We start from the raw sequence: 21667 nt of genomic DNA on the forward strand, positions 1-21667 counted from the left end.
AATAATATATATATAGTTGCCTTTAGTTTGTATAGTATTTATTTGTGTAAATAAATGTATATACTTCCCCTTCCCCCTATAGAAGCCTCTGGCCTGAAAGTTTCTCTCTGGTGTTGGGATAAATCGTGGAGAGGGGTGGGAGGAGGCCTGGAAATTGGATTTTGGATTTTCTAATGTGGCTCAAACTGCCACAAGGGGAAATGCAGAGAGAGCTCTGTGGAGAATCCCAAAAACCGAATCATGGTGTGTGCAGCCTCATTTCTTCAGTGCCCATATTTGCCATATCCCTCTGCTCTGGCATGGGTCTCCTCCACAGGCTGCAGGTGGATCTCTGCACCCGCACTGACCTCCATGGGCTGCAGGGGAATCTCAACTCTAGCACCTGGAGCACCTCCTGCCCCTCCTTCTGCACTGACCTTGGTGTCTGCAGAACTGTTTCTCTCACATATTCTCACTCCACTCTTCTCTGAGCACAATTACTTCCATGCAACAATTTTTTTCCCCTTCTTAAATATGTTATCCCAGAGGTGCCTGATCACCATCACTGATTGGTTCGACCTTGGACAGTGGTGGGTCCATCCTGGAGGCCGCTGTCATTGACTCTGTGAGACATGGGGGAAGCTTCCAGCAGCTCCTCACAGAAGTCACCCCCTGTAACCCCCTACTACCAAAATCTGGCCACACAAATGCATTACATGGCCGTATCCCAGCTATAATGCAGGAATAGATTTGGGTGCATGCAGTCATTGTTGCATGCCCCAATTTCAACTCTTAAGGACATGATTGCACATGAGAATAAAGGTGACAGTAATTAGCTCAAAAGAATAACCCAGCCTGAAGAATAAGCAGATCAGAACAGCAGAACAGAGGAGACAGTACAGATGGGGAGGAAACAACAAACACAAACTAAAAAAACCATTAAAAAAAAATCAAGCAAAAAAACACCCCGAAGCCTGATTTTCCTTCATGTCTTTTGGGAAGACTGACAGTGTAAGGACATTTTTGTACTAAAAACTGTTAAGATGTTAGTCTCCAAAATAACAAATAATACAAAAAACAAAATGGAAGAACATTTAACAGTGAAAGGACTACAGCAAGTAACATATTACAAGACAATTGTTTCTTCAATCACTTGAACTTTTCAGACTCGTGCTATTAATTCTGTCTGAGTTAGGAAGATGAAACAACACTCCTATCAAACACTGCTTCTCAGAAGTTTCAAAGTTGTCACAAACGTTCCAAGCTTCCTCACCAAAAAGATGAGTGTAGTGGTTTGAACCTTGTTTTCCCCCAGAGGCTAAGAAAAATGGTAACCCCCAGGGGTGGAAACCCCTGGAAGTTTTGAAGTTCTGTCCAATGAGCGCTCCTGCAGAAATGTAAACATATCACAAGCACCAGAAGAGAAGAGTTGTAGTTTGGGTAGTTAGAAGAAGTAGCCATGTTGCAGTAGCCACGAGGAAAGGGGCCCGGAGCCCCTCGGGGCCTCTGGGGCCCCCCAGCCCCAGTTGGGGGCTACAGAGACTTGGAACAGTGTTAAGCTGGACTATGTGTCTGTAGCTGTGAGATGTTTTCCATCTTGAGTGAGCAGAGACAGAGCAGAAGCGGCGGCAGCGTCCAGAGGTTATGGCTGAGAGCCAGGACAGATAAGAACTGAACCGGAGGAAGCAGCAGAAGGTAGCAGCAGAACTACGGAGTTCTGGGGGTAAGAACTGATATTAGACCCCCCAAACTCCTTTGAGACCTCCTGGAAGGAGGAAGATGATGGACTCTTACTTGAAAGAGCCTTGAAGTGCAGCATGCACTGCAGAGAGGAGCTGAGAAGCTCAAAGGCGTCCTGAAGCTGGACCGGGACGGAGAAGGAATGCGGGGGGGGGTTGACCTTGGCCCCCCTCGCTGCTGCTGCTAAGCTAGCAGCCTTGAGACAGAGCACGGAGCTCTGCAAAGGGGAATTTGAATCCCCTGAGGAAGGGACTTTCACGAAGATGCCCCTGCATTTCGTGATATACCTGTGGTGACGCGAGTCTGGTCCCTGCTGGCAGCCCACAGGTGAGGCCTTCGCTTGGACCAAAGGAGAGCCGAGGGGCTTGGAGACCCCCTTGTGTGTATTGAACAGAGATCCAGCTACAACAATCCAGTTACTGCTGCATGCATGAGATGAGGAGACCTGCTGCCTTGGAAGAGATGCTGCTGCCCTGAGAGACTGGAAGGGATCTGTCCTTCTTTCCCTCCTGGACTTTTATTTGGAGGGGAGAAGAGATCTGATCCATTGTAAATACTATATGTCATGGTAGAGATAGTTGTGATCGTGTGTATAATGTGTTATAGTATTTATTTGTACAGTCATTGTAATATATTCCCTTTCCCCCACTTTGAGTCTGGTTGTGTTTTGTCTGGAAAAACCCATCTCACATTAGGTTGAGATGTGGGAGGGGGAAGGAGCTAGGGAATTGGATTTCGGGGCTATCTCAAACCATGACAATGAGAAACTTTTGAAGGATACCTGGATGTTAAATTAAGCTTAGTAATAATTTTCGGAACATTAAAATTAAGCTAATAGTCATACAAAGCTAAAACCTTTCTATACAGTCTGAATCTTTCCTAAGTAGCCTGTAAAAATCCCAACTAATATTTTGGCAAATGGTCATATCAACTGTTTTAGTTTATTTGCAAGACACTGCCTTGACTAAAAGAATGAGCAGTCCCTGAGGCAATATCTTCATGTTAGTTATTGCAAAACTGCAGAGAAGATATTTAGAAAAATTGTCAGTGTTTAGGAATAATACTCCCCAATTCAGTGCCCCCACCCAGACTCTTCCAAACGAGACACCACTCCCTCGTTCCCCCCACCTTTCCCTTCCCACTCTGGGGATAGAGTAGACAATTGGAGGCACAAAAAAGTTAAAATCATGGGTTAAGAACAATTTACTGGAAACAACAATGAGATAATAAAACAGTTACAGCAACAATACAAATAACAAAAGGGCACAAAGACAGGGTGATTTACATGCAAAATGCTCACCAAGCCTGAGACAATGAAAAACAATGGCAGACAGACCCTATGCCCACCATGCTTGCTCCTTCTGACCGGAAAGGGCCACTGTGGGGAGGAAGGGGTTGAAAGCGGAAGATCTGAGGAGGAGGTATTTTTCTTTAGTTGTTTTTGCTCAAGATAAAGTTTGTAGCTGGGGATGCTAAGAATATTGTTTCAGTGTGGAAATCTTCCACCCTGTGTTTCCTTTGGGTTGCTTTCTATCTGTTGAAAGAAATGGAATTCTCTCAAAGAAGATAATGAAATGTTGTTAAAGACTTAAAAGTACTCTTTCCCACAGGCTTGGGGGGAAGGGAGATAAGACTTTAGAATTGTAAAAACACAGCCTGGTGATGAATTTGTGCCTATGTCAGGCCTTTGATATGTAAGGCAAAGTCCAGACTGGGCTAGTGCTTTTTGCCCCTACTAAGTTTGGACTTAGCAGTGTACGTGTGTCCCTGCAAATGATGGAATAAATCTTTTCTTCACACTTCAGCTGTGAGTCATGACTGTCTCGGTTAACCTGCAACTATTAATTCCCACAGCGACCCTTCATTTAGGAAGAGAGAGAGTCCCCTTCCCCATCCCTGGCAATGATGTAAGATGGTATCGAATAACCCAATGTCTTGGTTACGCCCTCTCCCGCTGATTTGGGCCAGAACCATGACAAAAACGGAAAAGCCTACTAGTTCAATGTAGAAATATCTTCCATATGAAAAATCCAAAACTATGTCCATACTGCGATTTATCTTGCCTTAGTTTAATGAGATTACAACTTAGAAATTAAGAAACTTTAGGTGGAAGTGTGGAAAGGGAAAAGAAACAGCTTTTTATTAACAAAATCTGAATAAACAACAAATGGTGCAATCAAAAACTTTCGGGAGAAACAAAAAAAAGTCCCAATTCCCCAGGTGGGGGGGAGAAACCCGTGGCAACCCGGGGAGGGGGGGGGAAGGCAGGACTGTCCTGGCAGTTCAACAGCTGCTCGCAGCCACATATGCTCACAGCTACAAATGAAATCAACAACTGCTCGCAGCCACATGTGCTCGCAGCCAGCAATGAAAAAGTCCTTTTTCCCACAGGCAGTCATGAAAGCAGAATATCTCCCTCTGAGATGGGTCAGTCTCTCTCAGTCATCCTCCACATGTGTATTAGGGAGGATTCGAGGAGAGAAATAAGCCCCTAGCACGACCTCCCCCAGTCACCCAGCTGTTGCTAATAAAGTTATCTTACCGACCTAGCATGCCTATAATTACCAATAGCAGAAACTGCATCCTTGGAGAGTCAGTAAGTTCACAAATTGGCAGGCATCCCCACCAAAAGGCAATGTTGTCCTTGATGTGAAGCTAGCTCTCCCAAAAAGGAACTATCTGCTTTTTTATACAATTAACTGATTACATCTGTCTAGGCTGGTGTGGCCAGTACCATCTAGCCAGAAGCCCTCCGTCCCACCCCGTTCGTTATGTAAGTGCCTCTCTTCTGCGCACGTGTGGCTTTCCCTGCGCCTACGTACTGCACTCAGGGGGGTCTTTTCCAAATGATTCTGAGGGCGTCCTTCATCACTATAGTCTTCAATTTCTCCTTCAAGCGGCCTTGGAGAACCATTAGCCAATCACAGAACACCAATTAAATATAGTTTATACAAAAACTCCCTTGAAGGACAAAGTTCCCGTTTTATCAGTGCTTGTTTTCTCATAACTTGGCAGGGAAAGAACAAAACTTTCACAGGTGGCTGGGCCGAACACAGACCAAAAGTATCAGTGTAATTAACCCCTGATACAACATGATGTCCCATGGGGAAAAAAACTTCCTCTCAAGAAAAGAAAAAGAGGTGACCGAAATCAGGCTCCCATTCTGTCCGGTCCGTGGATCAAACCCAAAAGCACTCCCCCCAGCTGACCCTGCAGCAACCACACTTCCCCATGAGACCTCCCCCTCTCCCCACTCCCACTAGGTGCTGATCCCAGTGCTTGAAAGTCCCTCCACTGAACACCTTCAGGGTGGTTTTCAACAGTCCATTACACTGTTCAACCTTCTCGGCAGCTACTGCATTGTCTCAGTTTAAGGAGACTGGAATGTTTGTTAAAGAGGATGAATTAGGAGACAAACCAAACTCCTCTCTCTCAGCAATTGTAAATTCAAAATTAAGGGGGCTTTAATCAAGGAAGTGTGGAAAAAACAGAAGAAATAACAACTCTTTATTAAAAGATATATGTATGTCGGCAAGAACAGTAACAGAACACAAAAAAATAACTAGACAACAGTCCTGTACCCTAAAGTTCCCTTCAAATAAAAGAAAAAAAAAGGTCTGAATACTTCTCTTTCTTTAGTGCAATTCTAATCACGGTTGGCAGGGGACGCTGTTGGATCGCTGGAGGTGCAGAGCCTGCAGTTCTCTGTGTTGACCTCCAGGGGACACTGTTGAATCGCTGGAAGTGCAGAGCCTGCAGTACGTTGTGGTGGTCAGCAGGGGACGTTGTTGGATAGCCGAAGGTGCAGAGCCTGCAGTACGCTGTGGTGGTCGGCAGGGGGCATTGTTGGATAGCCAAAGGTGCAGAGCCTGCAGTACGCTGTGGTGGTCGGCAGGGGGTGCTGTTGGATAACTGGAGGTGCAGAGTCTGCAGTACGCTGTGGTGGTTGGCAGGGGACGCTGTTGGGCTCTGGCAGTCGCCACGCAGGAGGGCGGTCTGGGAGGTGGTCTCGGATCGCGGGAGAAGCCAAAAAGAAAACGGAGACCCTTCCCCCAATGGAAGAAGGACAGAAGGAAAAGCAGTTCACCCCCCACGGGACTCACTGTTGTTCTCAGATGATGGTGTTTCAAGGTTCCTCCCTTCTCTCCCAGCAAACACAAAACTCTCCAATGAAAAACCCAATAGGTCCCGGCTGGAGTCACGAGGCAGCGTGCAAGCCGATCAAGGCCAGTGGTCAGGCCTCACCAGGACGAAAAACCAGAAAGACCAGTTTTCCAGACCTTTTCTCCAAAAATGCCCAAACACAGACCCTGTCTCCATCCCAGAGCAAGAACTCCCCCATCCAATCTCTCCCCTTGGAGAAGAGCCAGCCACTCCCTCCCAAAACTCCTCCCCTCTCCCCCCAGCCTCTGATGGGCCATCCATTAGGAATGCGGTCTGGCCAGCTAGATTCTTTTGTAAGGCTAATTGACCCCCTTCCCCCCCATTCACTCCATTTTCTTACAGTGGAGCAGGGAAGAAAAATTCCCCTATTGAATTTATAACCTATAACATGCATGGTATGGGATGTGATACACCCACTCAATCCCATGCTCCTTCACCCAGGTGGTAACTAAGCTGTTCTTGCAATGGGTCTCATTATCTGACTCAATTCGCTCTGGGGTGCCGTGTTGCCACAGGACTCGCTTTTCAAGGTCCAGGATGGTATTTCAGGCAGTGGTATGTGGCAGTGGATGTGTCTCCAGCCATCCAGTGGTGGCTTCCATCACGGTGAGCACATAGCGCTTACCTTTACGAGTCTGTGGCAGTGTGATATAATCAACCTGCCAAGCCTCCCCATACCTATACTTACTCCAACGTCCACCATACCACAGGGGTTTCAGTCTCTTAGCCTGTTTAATGGCAGTGCATGTCTCACAGTCATGGATAATCTGGGAAATAGTGCCCATGGTTAAGTCCACCCCTCAGTCTTGTGCCCATCTCTGCCCTGATGGCCTGAGGCATCATGGGCCCACCGTACTAGGAACAACTCTCCTTTGTGCTGCCAGTCCAAATCCACCTATGACACATTGACTTGTGCTGCTCAGTCTGCCTGTTCATTGTTGTGATGCTCATCATTGGCTCGATTTTTGGGTACATAAGCATCTACATGGCAGACTCTCACAGTCAACTTCTCTACTCGGGTAGCAATGTCTTGCCGCATGTCAGCGACTCAGATGGGTTTCCCTCTATGTTTCCAATTGACCTTCTTCCATCTGTCCAACCACCCCCACAGAGCATTGGCCACCATCCACGAGTCAGTGTAGAGGTAAAGTTTGGGCCATTTCTCTAGTGCAGCAATGTCCAATGCCAACTAGACAGCTTTGAGCTCTGCGAATTGGCTTGATTCAACTTCTCCTTCAGTAGCTTCTGCAACTTGTCATGTGGGGCTCCATACAACTGCTTTCCATTTATGTTTCATTCCTACAATGCAACAGGAACCATCAGTAAAGAGGGCATGGCGTGTTTCTTCTTCTGGTAGTTGATTGTATGGTGGGGCTTCCTCAGCCCATACCACCTGCTCTCCTTCTTCTTCATCTGCTAGACCAAAGCTCTCACCCTCCGACCAGTTTGTGATGGTTTCTAGGATCCCAGGGCGATTCGGATTCCCAATGCAGGCACGCTGCGTGATCAGGGCGACCCACTTACTCCATGTAACATTGGTGGCATGATGCGTAGAGGGCGCCTTTCCATTAAACATCCAACTCAACCATGGTAATCAAGGTACTAGGAGGAGTTGTTCTGTGCCAACCACCTCTGAGGACACTTATACTTCTTCATAAGCTGCTAGGATCTTCTCTGTTGGGGTGTAGTTGGCTTCAGATCCTCTGTAGCTTCGGCTCCAGAATCCAAGTGAGCGGTCTGGGGTCTCACGAGGCACCTTTTGCCAGAGGTTCCAGGAAGGACCATTATCCCCTGCTGCAGAGTAAAGTACATTCTTCACATCTGGTCCTGTCCTGACCGGCCCAAGGGCTACAGCGTGTGCAATCTCCTGCTTAATCTGTTCAAATGCTTGCTGCTGTTCAGGGCCCCATTGGAAATCATTCTTCTTATGGGTTACCAGATAGAGAGGGCTTACGATTTGGCTGTACTCTGGGATGTGCATCCGCCAGAAACCTATGACACCCAGGAAAGCTTGTGTTTCTTTCTTGCTGGTCGGTGGAGTCATTGCTGTGATCTTATCAGTGACTTCTGTCGGGATCTGATGATACCCATCTTGCCACTTCACCCCCAGGAACTGCATCTCTCGGGCAGGTCCGTTGACCTTACTCTTTTTGATGGCAAAACGGGCTCCCAGGAGAATCTGGATGATTTTCTTTCCTTTCTCGAAAACTTCCTCTGCTATGTCCCCCCATACAATAATGTCATCAATATATTGTATGTGTTCTGGAGTCTCACCCTTCTCTAGTGTAGCCTGGATCAGTCCATGGCAAATGGTGTGACTATGTTTCCACCCCTGGGGCAATCGGTTCCAGGTGTACTGCACACCCCTCCACCTGAAAGCAAACTGCAACCTGGACTCTGCTGCTAAGGGGATGGAGAAGAATGCATTTGCGATATCAGTGGTGATGTACCACTTCACTGCCTTGGACTCCAGCTCGTACTGGAGCTCCAACATGTCTGGCACAGTAGCACTCAGCGGCGGGGTAACTTCATTCAAACCATGATAGTCCACAGTCAATCTCCATTCCCCATCAGACTTACACACAGACCAGATGGGGCTGTTGAAGGGTGAGTGGGTCTTGCTGGCCACCCCTTGGCTCTCCAGTTCACGGATCATCTTATGGATGGGGATCACAGAGTCTCAGTTCATTCGGTATTGCTGATGATGCACTATTGTGGTGGCAATTGGCACTCGTTGTTCCTCAACCTTCAACAATCCCACAACAGAAGGGTTCTCCGAGAGACCAGGTAACAAATTCATCTGTTTAACCACCTCTGTCTCCACAGCAGCTATTCCAAAAGCCCATCTATGTCCCTTTGGGTCTTTGAAATACCCTTTCCTAGGATAGTCAATGCCGAGGATACATGGTGCATCTGGACCAGTCACAATGGGGTGTTTCTGCCAGTCCTTCCCAGTCAAGCTCACCGCAGCTTCCAACACAGTCAACTCGTGAGACCCTCCTGTCACCCCAGAAATGGAAATAGTCTCTGGTTCCACATGTCCTGATGGCATTAACGTGCACTGAGCGTCAGTGTCAACTAAAACCTGATATTCTTGTGGGTCTGACGTGCCAGGCCATCGGATCCACACAGTCCAATAGACATGGTTCTCCTGTGCCTCTACCTGGCTAGAGGCAGGGCCCCTCTCACACTGGTCTTAGTTGGGGCCATCAAAGCTCTTTCCCTGTGAATACATTCTGGAGGAACCTTCTAGTGGGTCAGATCCCTGCCTGCAAGATACTGGTACTGCACTCACTTTCACAGACTTCCCTTTTCCTCTCTCTTTCAACTCTTGTACTCGGGTTGCTAGGGCAGAGGTAGGTTTCCTGTCCCACTACCTCATGTCTTCTCCATGATCGACTAGGAAATACCACAGCTCGGTTCATGGGGTCTGTCCCCTCTCTCTAACTGGGGAGCATCTGACTGACTTCAGAGGCTCTGGTTTGCACTGGTGCTACATGGAAGCTGTTTTCCTTCATCTCCTCTCTAAGTTTCTTCTGTTCATCTTTTACTTCTGTAGTCAGTGCCTTGAGGCCCTCAACCATTGTCTCTGTAGTGGAGATATGGACCTGTAACAGGGTGTGGACCATGCTGTCGTACATTCTGAGTTTATTCGTTACAGAGCCCACTGTCTCTCTGTTTCCTTCAAAGTGCAATGATGCCAAGAAATTGGTGTATACGGATGACCCTTGCTGTGAAAGGGTCCACTACATCTGTGACTTACACCTGACGTCGTTGGGGTTGTGGCTGGGTTGCCCATCCTTTTCAAAAAGTATTTCTAACAATGCCATTTCTCTCAGATGTTGGATACCTTCCTCCATGGTCTTCCAGGTTGTCTTATAATGGTGCTGCTGCAGGAAGTCTCTGTAAGCAAACTTCTCTCTCACACCTGTTAGAAGTCGCTCCCAGAGAGAAAGGGGCTTTGACTCCCTCCCAAATGCTTGCTCCATACCCACATCCTGGGCCAGGGATCTCAAATACCTTTTGTCATTGTTGTCAAGTGACAAGCCTTCACCCATAAGGTTCCACACTCGAATCAACCAGGTCAAAATGGGCTCATCTTGGAGTTGAGTAATGTCCTTCCGCATATTGCGGAGCTGGTCATATGACAGGGATTCGGTAATGATCTCAGGCTCTGGGTCCTCCACTGGTTGTGAAGGCCCTGGTTCCCCATCCTCATTAACTGGGTGTATTGACTTGGCTTTATACTTCTTCCTCTGCCCTGGGGTCACTTCTGCTGACTGTGACTTCCCTTCTGGCATAACTGGGGACTGAGCACTTGTGATGTCTATTGGTTTCTCTGCTCCACTCTTTCCCTTCTGACTGTAGGTGGTGTTGCACAGTCCATATCATGGTGCGGTAAGTGTTGGCTAAGGTCCAACACATTGCTATAAGCTGTCAATGTCTTGACTTTATGGACCTATGTTCTTTCAGGCACTCAGCAACCTTACAGGGGATATGTGTTTGGTCAGGGGAGAGCTTCCAAACAATCAGGGGAGAGTATTCCTTCAACACCTGGCCTATCTTCTCCCATGCTCCCATCCAATCAGAGTGATTTATGTCTATGGCAGGTTGTTGGGCCATGGCAGGTGGTTGGGCAGTGGCGGGTGGTTCCACAGTGGCAGGCTGTTGCATGGTGGCAGGCTGTTGGACAGGTTCTTGTGTAGGGTCCCTAGTGTCTGGGGTAGGTCTTGGGGCAGTTGCCAAAGATGACCTCACCCTGTCTCTAAATGTTGGGTAGACCACACTGAACAAACACAGCAAAAACATCATCAAGAATAGAATGTCTTTATTGTCCAGGGAAAAATCAACCCTTCAGAAGCTACTGTGGTAGGGCCATATGAAAAGTGGGTGAAGGGTTGGGAAAAAGCATTTGCCTGCATTCCTCCCTCGAAATAGGTACCATTATCAGTAAAACCCCAAATATAGGAACCTGGGTTGTGGTAGTAATGCATCCATGTATATATATTCCAAAAGAGAACTACAGCACCAGAATTTTTCAGCTACTGGTACCAATTTACAAACTTAATAGAAGTCACAACTATTGCAGTCATGGTGTCCATCTTTAAGAAGTGATCCATAAATGGAAAGACCATATACATGGCCAAATGCCAAAAGAAGTTGGACCACATTGTAGCAGCCAGGGTGAGAAAGGCCTGGGAAATGTCTAGATGACCTTGTATTGTTTATCTAAAGCCTTGAATTTACAGTCCAGGGAATGGAGCTGACCTCATGGGGGGAGTGTAGGGTAACTTGAAACTCCAAGGTCTGTGTGTGTGGTGTGTGTGATGGACCGGCCTATGTATGATTGATGTGTGACTTGCAACTGTGTTCTGCCTTGATTTGCTTAACCACTCCCGGTTGAAAGTGAATGAGATAAAAACCCTGAATCATGAGCATCAAGCCAGGAGTCCATAAATCATTCCGCCTCAAATGGCACCCGAACGAGGCTGAATCATTGCATACAGTGCTCCATGGCGGAAGCTGCAGCCGAACTGGGTTGATCATTTGTGTGCATCGTCCTGTTTTGGGATCATCACCCATTGTCGTGACAGAGGTGAGTGGTTGCAGAACTATGGGTCAATTGGTGTCAAAGGAACAGAAGTTATATGCAGAAATTTTGCATCGCATTTTAAAAGAACAGGGGTCTGCTGTTAAAATGACCGATGTGGTCAAATTGCTTATATAGGTTAGAGACTCTTGTCCCTGGTTCTCTAAACATGGTTCTTATGAGACTGCATTATTGTCGCGACGAGGGAAGAGAGAGACGTTCAATATGAGAATCAGCAAACTTCGTTTATTGATCACTACTAACAGCTTAATATACACTTTATAATTAGCTCATACATATTGCAAAAGCTAAGCTCATCATTGGTTCTGCTTAAATGTTGACCTCATACCCTACTCCCTAACATTGTTGACACTTAGATGTTAATTCTGTTTCTCACTCCCTTCCTTTGTTGACACAGGTGGCTTTCAGTTGCTTTTTGTTTTGCTAATCACAGTGTCCTGTTTACCAGCCAATTAACACGTACAAGGGCGTTGTAACTTCCTTATCTCAGATCTTCTCACGGCCTAGACAGGCTGTGTTCTATACTCTAACAGCTCATCCATAGCTTTAGCTATATCCATATGTCCCTGTCGTGCTAGCCAACCCTCTACACATTATGGGCTAGGGTCGGTGAGGAGCTTTGAACTAAAACTGATTTAGCTTCCGACATCCCAATCGAAGTTGTAGTTGCTTAGAAAGCTGTGTATACGGCTTAAAAAAAAGTTCTGGAACAAACAGACACCATTTTGTTGGCTGCTGGTCTGCCGCCATATGCGGACGAATCCTCTGAGGGTAATAAAATACTTAATGACCCGTTGACAGTGACTGATGAGCTTAATGAGTCCTTTGATCTTGGTCCTGCGACCCCTGAAAAAGAAACAGCACTATATCCCCTAAAGCAGATGGAAATAGTAACGGCTTCTGCCCCAACAGCAGAGGAAATTTTGCAAGTACAATATAATCAACTCGGAGGCTAATGTGGATTCCTCTATTTTCGAGGACTGTAAATTGACTGCTTTGAAATTTGGAGATATTGAACTGTTGAATGCTATGCCGGTGGTATGTAAACCATGCCGTCTGCCGGAGTCTGAATGTCTTTGTATTCATGCTTAATTAGATGCTGCTAACTTTGGTCTGTGATTGGCCCAGCCACCTGTGAGAGTCTATTCTTTTCCTGTCAAGTTATGAGAAAACAAACACTGATAAATAAGAACTTTGTCCTTGAAGGAAGCATCTTGTATAAACTATAATTAATTGGTACCTCACCAATGGTTGATGGTCCTTCAAGGGCATTTGAAGGAGAAAGTGAAGAGGAGGGTGATGAAGTAAGCCCCCAGACTCATTTAGGAAAGACCTCCTGAGGTGTAACATGCAGGCGCCGGGAAATTCCAGGGTACCCACACATGTGCAGAAGAGATACCACTTGCATAATGGTGAGAGGGACTGAAGGCCTCTAGCTGGGTGGTACTGGTCACACCTGCTGTCATGGTTTGAGATACCCCAAAATCTAATTCCCTAACTCCATCCCCCCTCCCACATCTCAACCCAATGTGAGATGGGTTTTTCCAGACAAAACACAACCAGACTCAGAATGGGGGAAAGGGAATATATTACAATGACTGTACAAATAAATACTATAACACATTATACACACGATCACAACTATCTCTACCATGACATATAGTATTTACAATGGATCAGATCTCCCCTCCAAATAAAAGTCCAGAAGGGAAAGAAGGACAGATCCCTTCCAGTCCCAAGCAGTAGTCTCTTCTAAGGCAGCAGGTTTCTTCTTCTCATGCATGCAGCAGCTGTGGCTGGCTTTCTGCCAGAACTCACGAGGGAGGTATCCAAGCTCCCTCGACCCCTTGACGCAGGCAAAGGGGGTCTTTCGTGGGCTGCGTTCACCCCAGACAAAGGTCGCTATCACCACGGTCATATCACGAAGCACGGGGGTCTTCATGACAGTCTGGTATCTCCAGGAGATTCAAGCTCCTTGCAGGGCCTCTGTGCCCTGCCTCAGGCTGCCACCTTGGCAGCAGTGCGAGGGGGGAGCCAAGGTCACCCCCTCTGCATTCCTCTCCGTCCCAGTCCAGCTTCCCAGGACGCCCTGAGCTTCTCAGTTCTTCTCTCTCTCTCTCTCTGGTGTTGCATGTCCAAAACTGCTCTCCAAAATAGGAGTCCATCTGTCTCTTTTTCTCGGAGGGATCAAAGGAGTTTGGGGGGTCTGGTATCAGTTCTTACCCCCAGAACTCTGTAACTCTGCTGCGGGCTCTCTTTTCCTTGACCCTCCTTCCAGGAGTTCTTTCTCTGGTACTGCATGTCTCTGCTGCTCCGTCTTATCTCTTCTGGCTCTCTGCCACCGCTTCTCCGGTCAGTGCAGGCTGCTGCTTTCTCCGACCGCTGCCCATGATGGAGAAAACATCTCCCGGCATAACTACAGGCACCTAGCCCAGCTTTATGCTGTTCCAGGTCCCTGCAGCTCCCCCAGCCCTGGGCTGGGAGGCCCCAGAGGCCCCGAGGGGCTCAGAGCCCCTTCCTCGTGGCTCTACAACATGGTCACCTCTCCTAACTACCCAAACTACAACTCATCTCTTCCGGTGCTTGTGATATGTTTACATTTCTGCAGGAGCGCCCATTGGACAAAATTTCAAAACTTCCAGGGGTCTCCACCCCTCGGGGGTTACCACTTTCTTAACCTCTGGGGGAAAACAAGGTTCAAACCACTACACCAGGTAGATGTCACCAATTAATTGTATAAAAAGCAGACGGTTCGTGCTGGGAGTAGAACTCAAGCTTCACATTGAAGGACAATGTTGCCTTTTGCAGTGACACTTGCCATCTTGTGAGCCTGCCGACACTCCAAGGATGCAGTTTCTGCTATGGGTAATTCTAGGCATTCTGAGGTTGGTAAGATAACTTCGTAAGCAACATCTGAGTGAGAGGGGGACTTGTACTGAGGGCTTATTTTCCTCCCCTTTCCTCTCTCTCGAGTTCTTGTTTTGTTGGCCACCTCTTGGTAATAAATACTGGTTTTGTTGAGCTTTCAACAGTGTATGGTTTCAGTTTCAGCATCCTCCCTGCTACAGTCTTCCTTATGAAGTTGTAAAAGAGGTACGTAAATCCATAAAAGAGTATGGATTGCAGTCATCATATACACTGGGGCTGATTGCGGCTATCGGAGATTCTTATGTTATGACCCCGTCTGACTGGAAATGCCTTTCACATTTAATCTTGTCTGCCACGCAGTTCACGGTTTGGTCTGCTGAATATCATGAACTGGTCAATGCTCAAGTTAGGGACAATGTCCCAAGTGGGATGGCTATAGGTCGCAGTGAATTACTGGGTGAGGGGCAATACTCTACTGCAATGACACAGGTCATGCTGCCATGACTCACTTTCACTCAAACTACTGATCTGACCATGAAAGCCCTTAGAAAAGTTCCAGACGCCAAAAACAGAGAGCTACCTTTTGTAGTTGTTAAACAGGGACCATAGGAACCTTACGTGTCGTTCATTGATCGATTGCAGACTGCAATTTTGTGGCAGATAGATAACAACGCAGCAGCACAGGTTTTACTTTTTTAGTTAGCAACTGACAATGTAAATATAGATTGTCAAAGAGCTCTGGTGCCTTTAAGAAATCGAACTAAGTCAGTTGCCAAACTTATTACGGCATGTCAGCATGTCGACACGGAGTATTTTAAAGCTTCCTTGCTAGCGACTGCATTATCTGAACAGATGATTGTAGCCCATGCTGCTATTCACTGTTATTGGTGTAATCAAGAAGGACATATTAAAAGAGACTGCCCCTTGGGGAATAAAAAGGGTAATATTCCCCCTCCTGTCCGTGTCCAACATGATTTCATTGGGCAAATCAGTGTCGATCCAAATTTACTAATGATGGTAAACCCCTTTCGGGAAACTCCAAAAGGGACATGTGGCCCGGTGCCCCAAAATGAAACAAGGTCCCACCTGTTGAGAATCACAACAGAGCATGGAACTTTACGTCTCACAGCCCTCAGGTAAACAGGGCATACGCAACCTCCATCCTACCACCTCAGGAAGCGCCGGACTGGATTTGGTCCTTGCCACAGGAATAAACATACTGGATGATGCCGTTGTTGTAGCAGGCATGGTTGTTTATGGCCCTTTGCCCAGTAGTGTAGGAGTCAAAATCCAGCTGTCAGCAGAAAGGAGCTTGGTGGGTCAATGCAGTAAACCAGCCAGCAAAAAGGGTCTTTTTGTTATTCCTGGACTTATTGATTCTGACTACAAAGGTTAAATTAAAATAATGCTGTGGACTTCATGTCCCTCGTGTTACATACTGCAAGGGGAAAGAATAGTACAGATGTTGTTATTGCCTTATGTGAAGCAACCCAAAGATCATCAGACAGAGAGAACAGGAGGTTTTGGAAGTCCTAATACACCGCAGATCTATCAGTCGACTTTAATCTCAGATGTCCAGCCATTGTTAAAATTGCAAATAGAAGACAGGTACTTTACTGGTTTAGTCGACACTGGGGCAGATGTTTCCATCATTAATGCTAAAGATTGGTCTGTCAAGCGGGACCTTGAAATTCCACAAGCAGCAGTTACTGGAGTCTTTCAACTGCCGAGACACAGGTTTCTACAGTCGTTATCCGAATTACCCTTTCAGTCACAAGATCTCTGTTCCAGGACTCCAATAACTAGTGCCATAACTGCAGGAAAGGGTACTGTTGTATGGAAGCCTGATAATCACTCTCCCTGGCAGTCAGCAGTGATTACAGTTTCTGCATCAACACAGATTGTCGAGCTTTCTGCAACTATAAAAGCATTTGAGTTATTCAGTGACCAAGCTTTAAATATTGTTTGTGACTCTTAATATATCATAGGTATCATAGCTTGGACTGGAGACTCTTTCATCAGAGAATCCTCTAACAAGCTACTGTTTGAATGCTTTATGCGCTTGTCTCATTTAGTATGTTCTCGTCACCATGCTTATTTTGTTTGTCATATTCGTTCTCATACCAACTTGCCAGCACCAATCATAGAAGGTCATTCAGTGGCAGATAAGTTAACCATGCCATCTGTGGTACCAAATCTTTTTGAACAGGTGCGTCTGTTTCATTCCTTTTATCATCAAAATGCCTTGTCCTTACAGAAATCTTTTCATTTAACAAGAATGCACGCATGGGATATTATTCGTGCATACCCTGATTGTCAGGTATTTGCCTCATTACCCATGACAGGAGGAGTTAATCCCTGAGGTCTTTCAAGTAACGAACTGTGGCAAACTGATGTTACACATGTGCCCTCCTTTGGGCCCCTAAATACTTACATGTTACAGTTACCACTTTTTCTGGTTACATTCATGCATCTGCTAGAACAGTTGAAAAAGTTAAAGATAAAAAAAGTTAAAGATAAAAAAGTTGAAAAAGTTAAAGATGTTCGAAGCCACTGGTTCGCTGCTTTTGCAGTCATGGGTGTGCCAGAATCCATCAAAACAGACAATGGGTCTGCCTACACCACCTAGGTGGTTGCCAGCTAAATATATATGGCCTTATCACGAGTTGGAACAACGAACTGCAGAATCCATTTCCAGAAATCCAGGGTCTGCAGGTGATACCTTGGAACAACAGAGTCAGGAAGAGAGAACAGATGACCAGTGACACCAGCATTATCTGGGGTCAACTCGAACACCTAGATGAGCAAGTATAATGTATCATGACAACAGTGGGTGCAGTATCCTTTTAGTTTATTTGACCTTGATCTTTTCTGCATCTAAGGTCTGTGTTGCTTAGTTATTCTGTATAGTATCAGCAGTAGTCATTTTAGTTACTGCCTCTGTTGCAGTCACCTTATTAATGGAAATCTGTGTAGATTACACTGCCTCTGATAACATCTTGCAAGAACTATGAATTTAAGCAAGTTAATTAAGCCCTTATGGTTTGTTTAGATGCCTTAGAATCTGTTATAATGTGGTTAGACAATAGACAACATGCCTTGTAAACTAGAAGTAAGTTGTGGTGTGAATTGTAGTAATCTTTGCGAAGTTTTGCAGTGACTACATTGAATTTCTTATCGAGTGAAATCATCGAGCGCCGAGCGATAGCTGTCTTCCTCCATCGTGCTGAATACAGGGGGGAGATGTAGCAACCAGCATGAGAAAGGCCTGGGAAATGTCTAGATGACCTTGTATTGTTTATCTAACACCTTGATTTACAGTCCAGGGAATGGAGCTGAGTTCACGGGGGGAGTGTAGGGTAACTTGAAACTACAAGGTCTGTGTATGTGGTGTGCGTGATGGGTCAGCCTATGTATGATTGATTTGTGGCTTGCAACTGTGTTCTGCCTTGATTTGCTTAACCACTCCCATCTGCAAGTGAATGAGATAAAAACCCTAGTTCATTAGCAATAAAGCGATTTCTGTCCATCAAGTCAGAAGTCCGTTAATCATTCTGTCATACCACATGATGGTTAATGGTGTCTCTATATACAGTACACAGGTGATTAAACAAGAGGGTTTATTCCTTTTCCAGCTTTCCTCTAGTCAAGCCCCACGATTTGGGCGCCAATAAATGTCTGAGTTTAACAAGATTACAACTTAGAAATTAAGAAACTTCAGGCAGGACTGTCCCAGCAGTTCAAAACCTACTTGCAGCCACGTGTGCTCGCAGTCAGCAATGAAAAAGTCCTTTTTCCCACAAGCAGTCTTGAAAGCAGAATACCTTGCTCTGAAATGGGTCAGTCCCTCTCTCTCTCAGTCATCCTCCGTGAGGTGTCCCATGGGGGAAAAAACTTCCTCTCAGGAAAAGAAAAAGAGGTGACCGAAACCAGGTTCCCGCTCTGTCCGGTCCGCGGACCAAACCCAAAAGCCCCCAAACAAAGCACTGCCCCAGTCGTCCTTGTGGTAACCCCGTGAGACCTCCCCCACTCCCACGTTGCTCAGTACGTGCGGCTCCACTCCGCCCCCACCCCCTCCCCGACTCCCCCATCCCGGAAGAAACATAATGGGTGGGGGAGTACGGAGGAGGGGACTGGAGGACGGGACCCTAGGGAAAAAAAAAAAGAAGTTCCAACATCTCTTTTCAAACCTATGACAATCTTCAGCTATAGCACTCAGTAAAAGCAGGTGCTAATGAAACTATTCTGCTGATATCTCTTCACATAGGCAAATAGATTTCTTATTTACAATGGTAGAACAATCTCAAAGGGAAATTTTGATGATATGCTACTATATTCAACTTCCTCTCACCCATCAAATGTCAAGTACCATCATCACAATACAACTTCTATGGCATTCTATATATAAAATAAATAAACAAATGAATAAAGTTGTGTCTTGTCAGTAGAGTAAGTCAAAGAACTATGTATGAGTCCTCCAATTTAACAATATCAAAACATATCTTAGTACCATTGTAGGAAGGTATTGATAGAAATTAGATCAAGAGAGACAGATTCTGTGCTTAAATAAACCACTCTTTTATGACTAGAAAAGTGAAATTCCCTTTCCAATCATCCAAGTTCAAACAAACAAAAATATCTTACCTGCCCATGATCAAAATGTTGCCACTATTCCCATTTTACTAGCTAGGAACCGTGCTTCTCTGTCCTCTCTGTCATTAAAATAACAAATGTCACAATACACAGTTAATTACTGTAAAACAAACAGTGTTACTAAGATAGCAAGTAAAAAGTAGTTAACTGAAATTTTAGATGGGGGACTGTGGTGGTTTCACTCTAGGCCTTCCTGGAGACCAACTTGTAACCAGGAAGGAACTAGAAAAGTGATCACGGAAGTATTCCATGCTATTCCTTTACGTAACTGGAGGTATAAATAAAGCCAGCGGGAGGGATCGCGTTCTCTTCCTCTCCGGCGAGGTTCGAGAACGGTGGGTCCCTGTTTTGGTCGGGCTTATCTGGAGTCGAGGCCTACAGTGACTGCCGTTATCCGCCACGCGTGAGGGGAGAGCCTAGGACCGTGTCTGGTCATCCTGCCTGTTCGAAGGGAAGTGGTGAGATTTCTGCTAGTTTGCCTTCGGTTGGTTGTTTGACTTGCTCGGTCCTTGCCCCTTTTTGTCTTTCTCCCTTTCCCTTCCCCCCCCCCCCCCGTCCTCCCCCCGCCAGGTGTGTGGTATTCTCCTTTTGTGTATGTCTCATATGTAAAATATATATATATATATATTTGCTATAGCTTTGGCTGCTTGGGGTTTTTTTTTCCCTCTTTTCCCTCTCTGGGAGGCGGGTCCTTGTTGTCGAGTTTCGGGGGACTTGGCGGGAAGCCAACTCGAAACTTGTACAGGGACAAAATCCAACATAAGAAAAATCTGTTATGTACATAAATATGTGTGTGTGTGTATGTATGCAATGTGTACATACACACAATGATTAGGACTTTTAAGTACTGTTACTTTTCTATTTTCAGTGACGGTTCCATGGTAGGAGGATCGCATCAAAAGTAAACACCTATATTTGGTTGGATGATTCACTCTCAAGCCTCCACTGACAGTGAGACCATAGCAGGAGCCACTTGGACACTAATTCAGTTACACAGAACTAAGCATCTATTGCAATCTAATAATAAAAAAAATTCAAACAACAAAAACCTGATTAATTCAAGTTGTAAGCAATCTCAGGAGGTCTGTAGTCCAAACTCCTGCACATAGAAGTTGTCAGCTGTGAGACCAGACCAGGTTATACACAGGACTTTATCCAGTTGGATCTTAGAAATTCAGTCACAGAATCAAAGAACTAGTCAGGTTGGAAAAGACCTCTGAGATTATCGAGTCCAACCTTTGATTGATCACCACCGTGTCAACCAGACCAGAGCACTGAGTGCCATGTCCAGTTGTTCGTTGAACACCTCCAGGGATGGGGACTCCACCACCTCCCTGGGCAACCCCTTCCAATACTTAACGCTTTCAGTGAAGAAATTCTTCCTGATGTCCAACCTGAACCTCCCTGGCACAACTTGACATTATGTCTTCTTGTCCTGTCATTACTTGCCTGGGAGAAGAGGTTGACGTCCATCTGGTTACAACCTCCTTTCAGGTAATTGTAGAGAGTGACAAGGTCCCCCCTGAGCCTCCTTTTCTCCAGGTAAAACACCCCCAGCTCCCTCAGCTGCTCCTCATAGGATTAACCCTCTAGACCCTTCCCCAGCTTCAGTGCCCTTCTCTGGACTCTGAACTCTCAAGGATGAAGGTTGCAGGGCCTCTCCGAACAGCCTGTTCCAACACTTGACTGGCCTCACAGAATTTTTGTTTTCCCGATATCAAGTTGGAGCCTTTTGTTTCCATTTCTGAGCTTGACCATACAACCATCAAACATAAAACTAGCTCAAATAGAAACTCCTCATTCTAGATGTTTAAAACGAGATACAAAGAAACCAATACCTGAAGTAAAATATGATGATTGTGATATTTTTTTAAGTCAAAGAAATATAATGGTGGGAAGGGAAGAAGGGTAAAACTAATTTTCCCCTTTAAATCTGAAATCTTAAACAATATTTTAGGAAGCTGCATTTTAACCTGTTATAATATTCAACTTCAAATAGTTTAATATTAGCTAACTGCTTTTACTTTGTCACTTTAGAAAGAAAAATAGTTTAATTCCAGTACCATGAACACAACTGGTAGCATAAGTAGCAGCACTAACACTTACTTGAGTTGTCCTTCTGCTGTATCTGGATTATGCCTGTAGTGAAAATCTGTGTAAGGAGCTAAAATTTGCTGAACAAAAGAAAGACATGTATTACTTTCACATGAGAATAGTTAACAGGTCTTGCCCTTTCCTCAGTCCCACTCTAATCTGTCATTTTATTCACACTTTATAAATCATTAAACTCTTAGTCTAAAATGTTGCATTTAAACATTTTGCACTAATACAGAGGGTGAAATCTGAAGTGAAAATTAAACATTTTAATTTGTAATACATTGTTTAATTTCTGTCACTAAAGAAGTAAAACTGAACCCACCTCTAACTCTACATCTGCTCGCACATACTGTCGGGTCTTTGGATGATTAATGAGGTGCAAAACTGTAGTTATCAGAGCCTCTTTTATTCGGCTTAGCTGACAATCAATCACATTTTTCAAGATGGTACTCAAACCACGCCGAAGAGCCACCACCTCAGGATTCTGAAGTGCTAAATAAAGAAAAACACATCATTTTGGCCAGTGATAGGAAAGAAAACATTTCACCACTTCCA

The 21667-nt window shown here is 45.5% G+C and overlaps 1 protein-coding gene across 1 annotated transcript in view; it reads right to left on the reverse strand.

Annotated features, from left to right (window-relative positions):
- LOC113959167 (rapamycin-insensitive companion of mTOR-like) overlaps positions 1–21667 on the reverse strand; it is a 121316-nt gene that overhangs the window by 63455 nt on the left and 36194 nt on the right. Inside the window, 3 exon segments of the mRNA XM_027668003.1 lie at positions 19007–19074; positions 21122–21189; positions 21435–21604. Coding sequence (XP_027523804.1) covers positions 19007–19074; positions 21122–21189; positions 21435–21604 — 306 coding nt within the window.

Source organism: Corapipo altera, unplaced genomic scaffold, assembly GCF_003945725.1.
Source record: "Corapipo altera isolate COAL_440 unplaced genomic scaffold, ASM394572v1 61063, whole genome shotgun sequence".
Lineage (NCBI taxonomy): Eukaryota > Metazoa > Chordata > Aves > Passeriformes > Pipridae > Corapipo > Corapipo altera.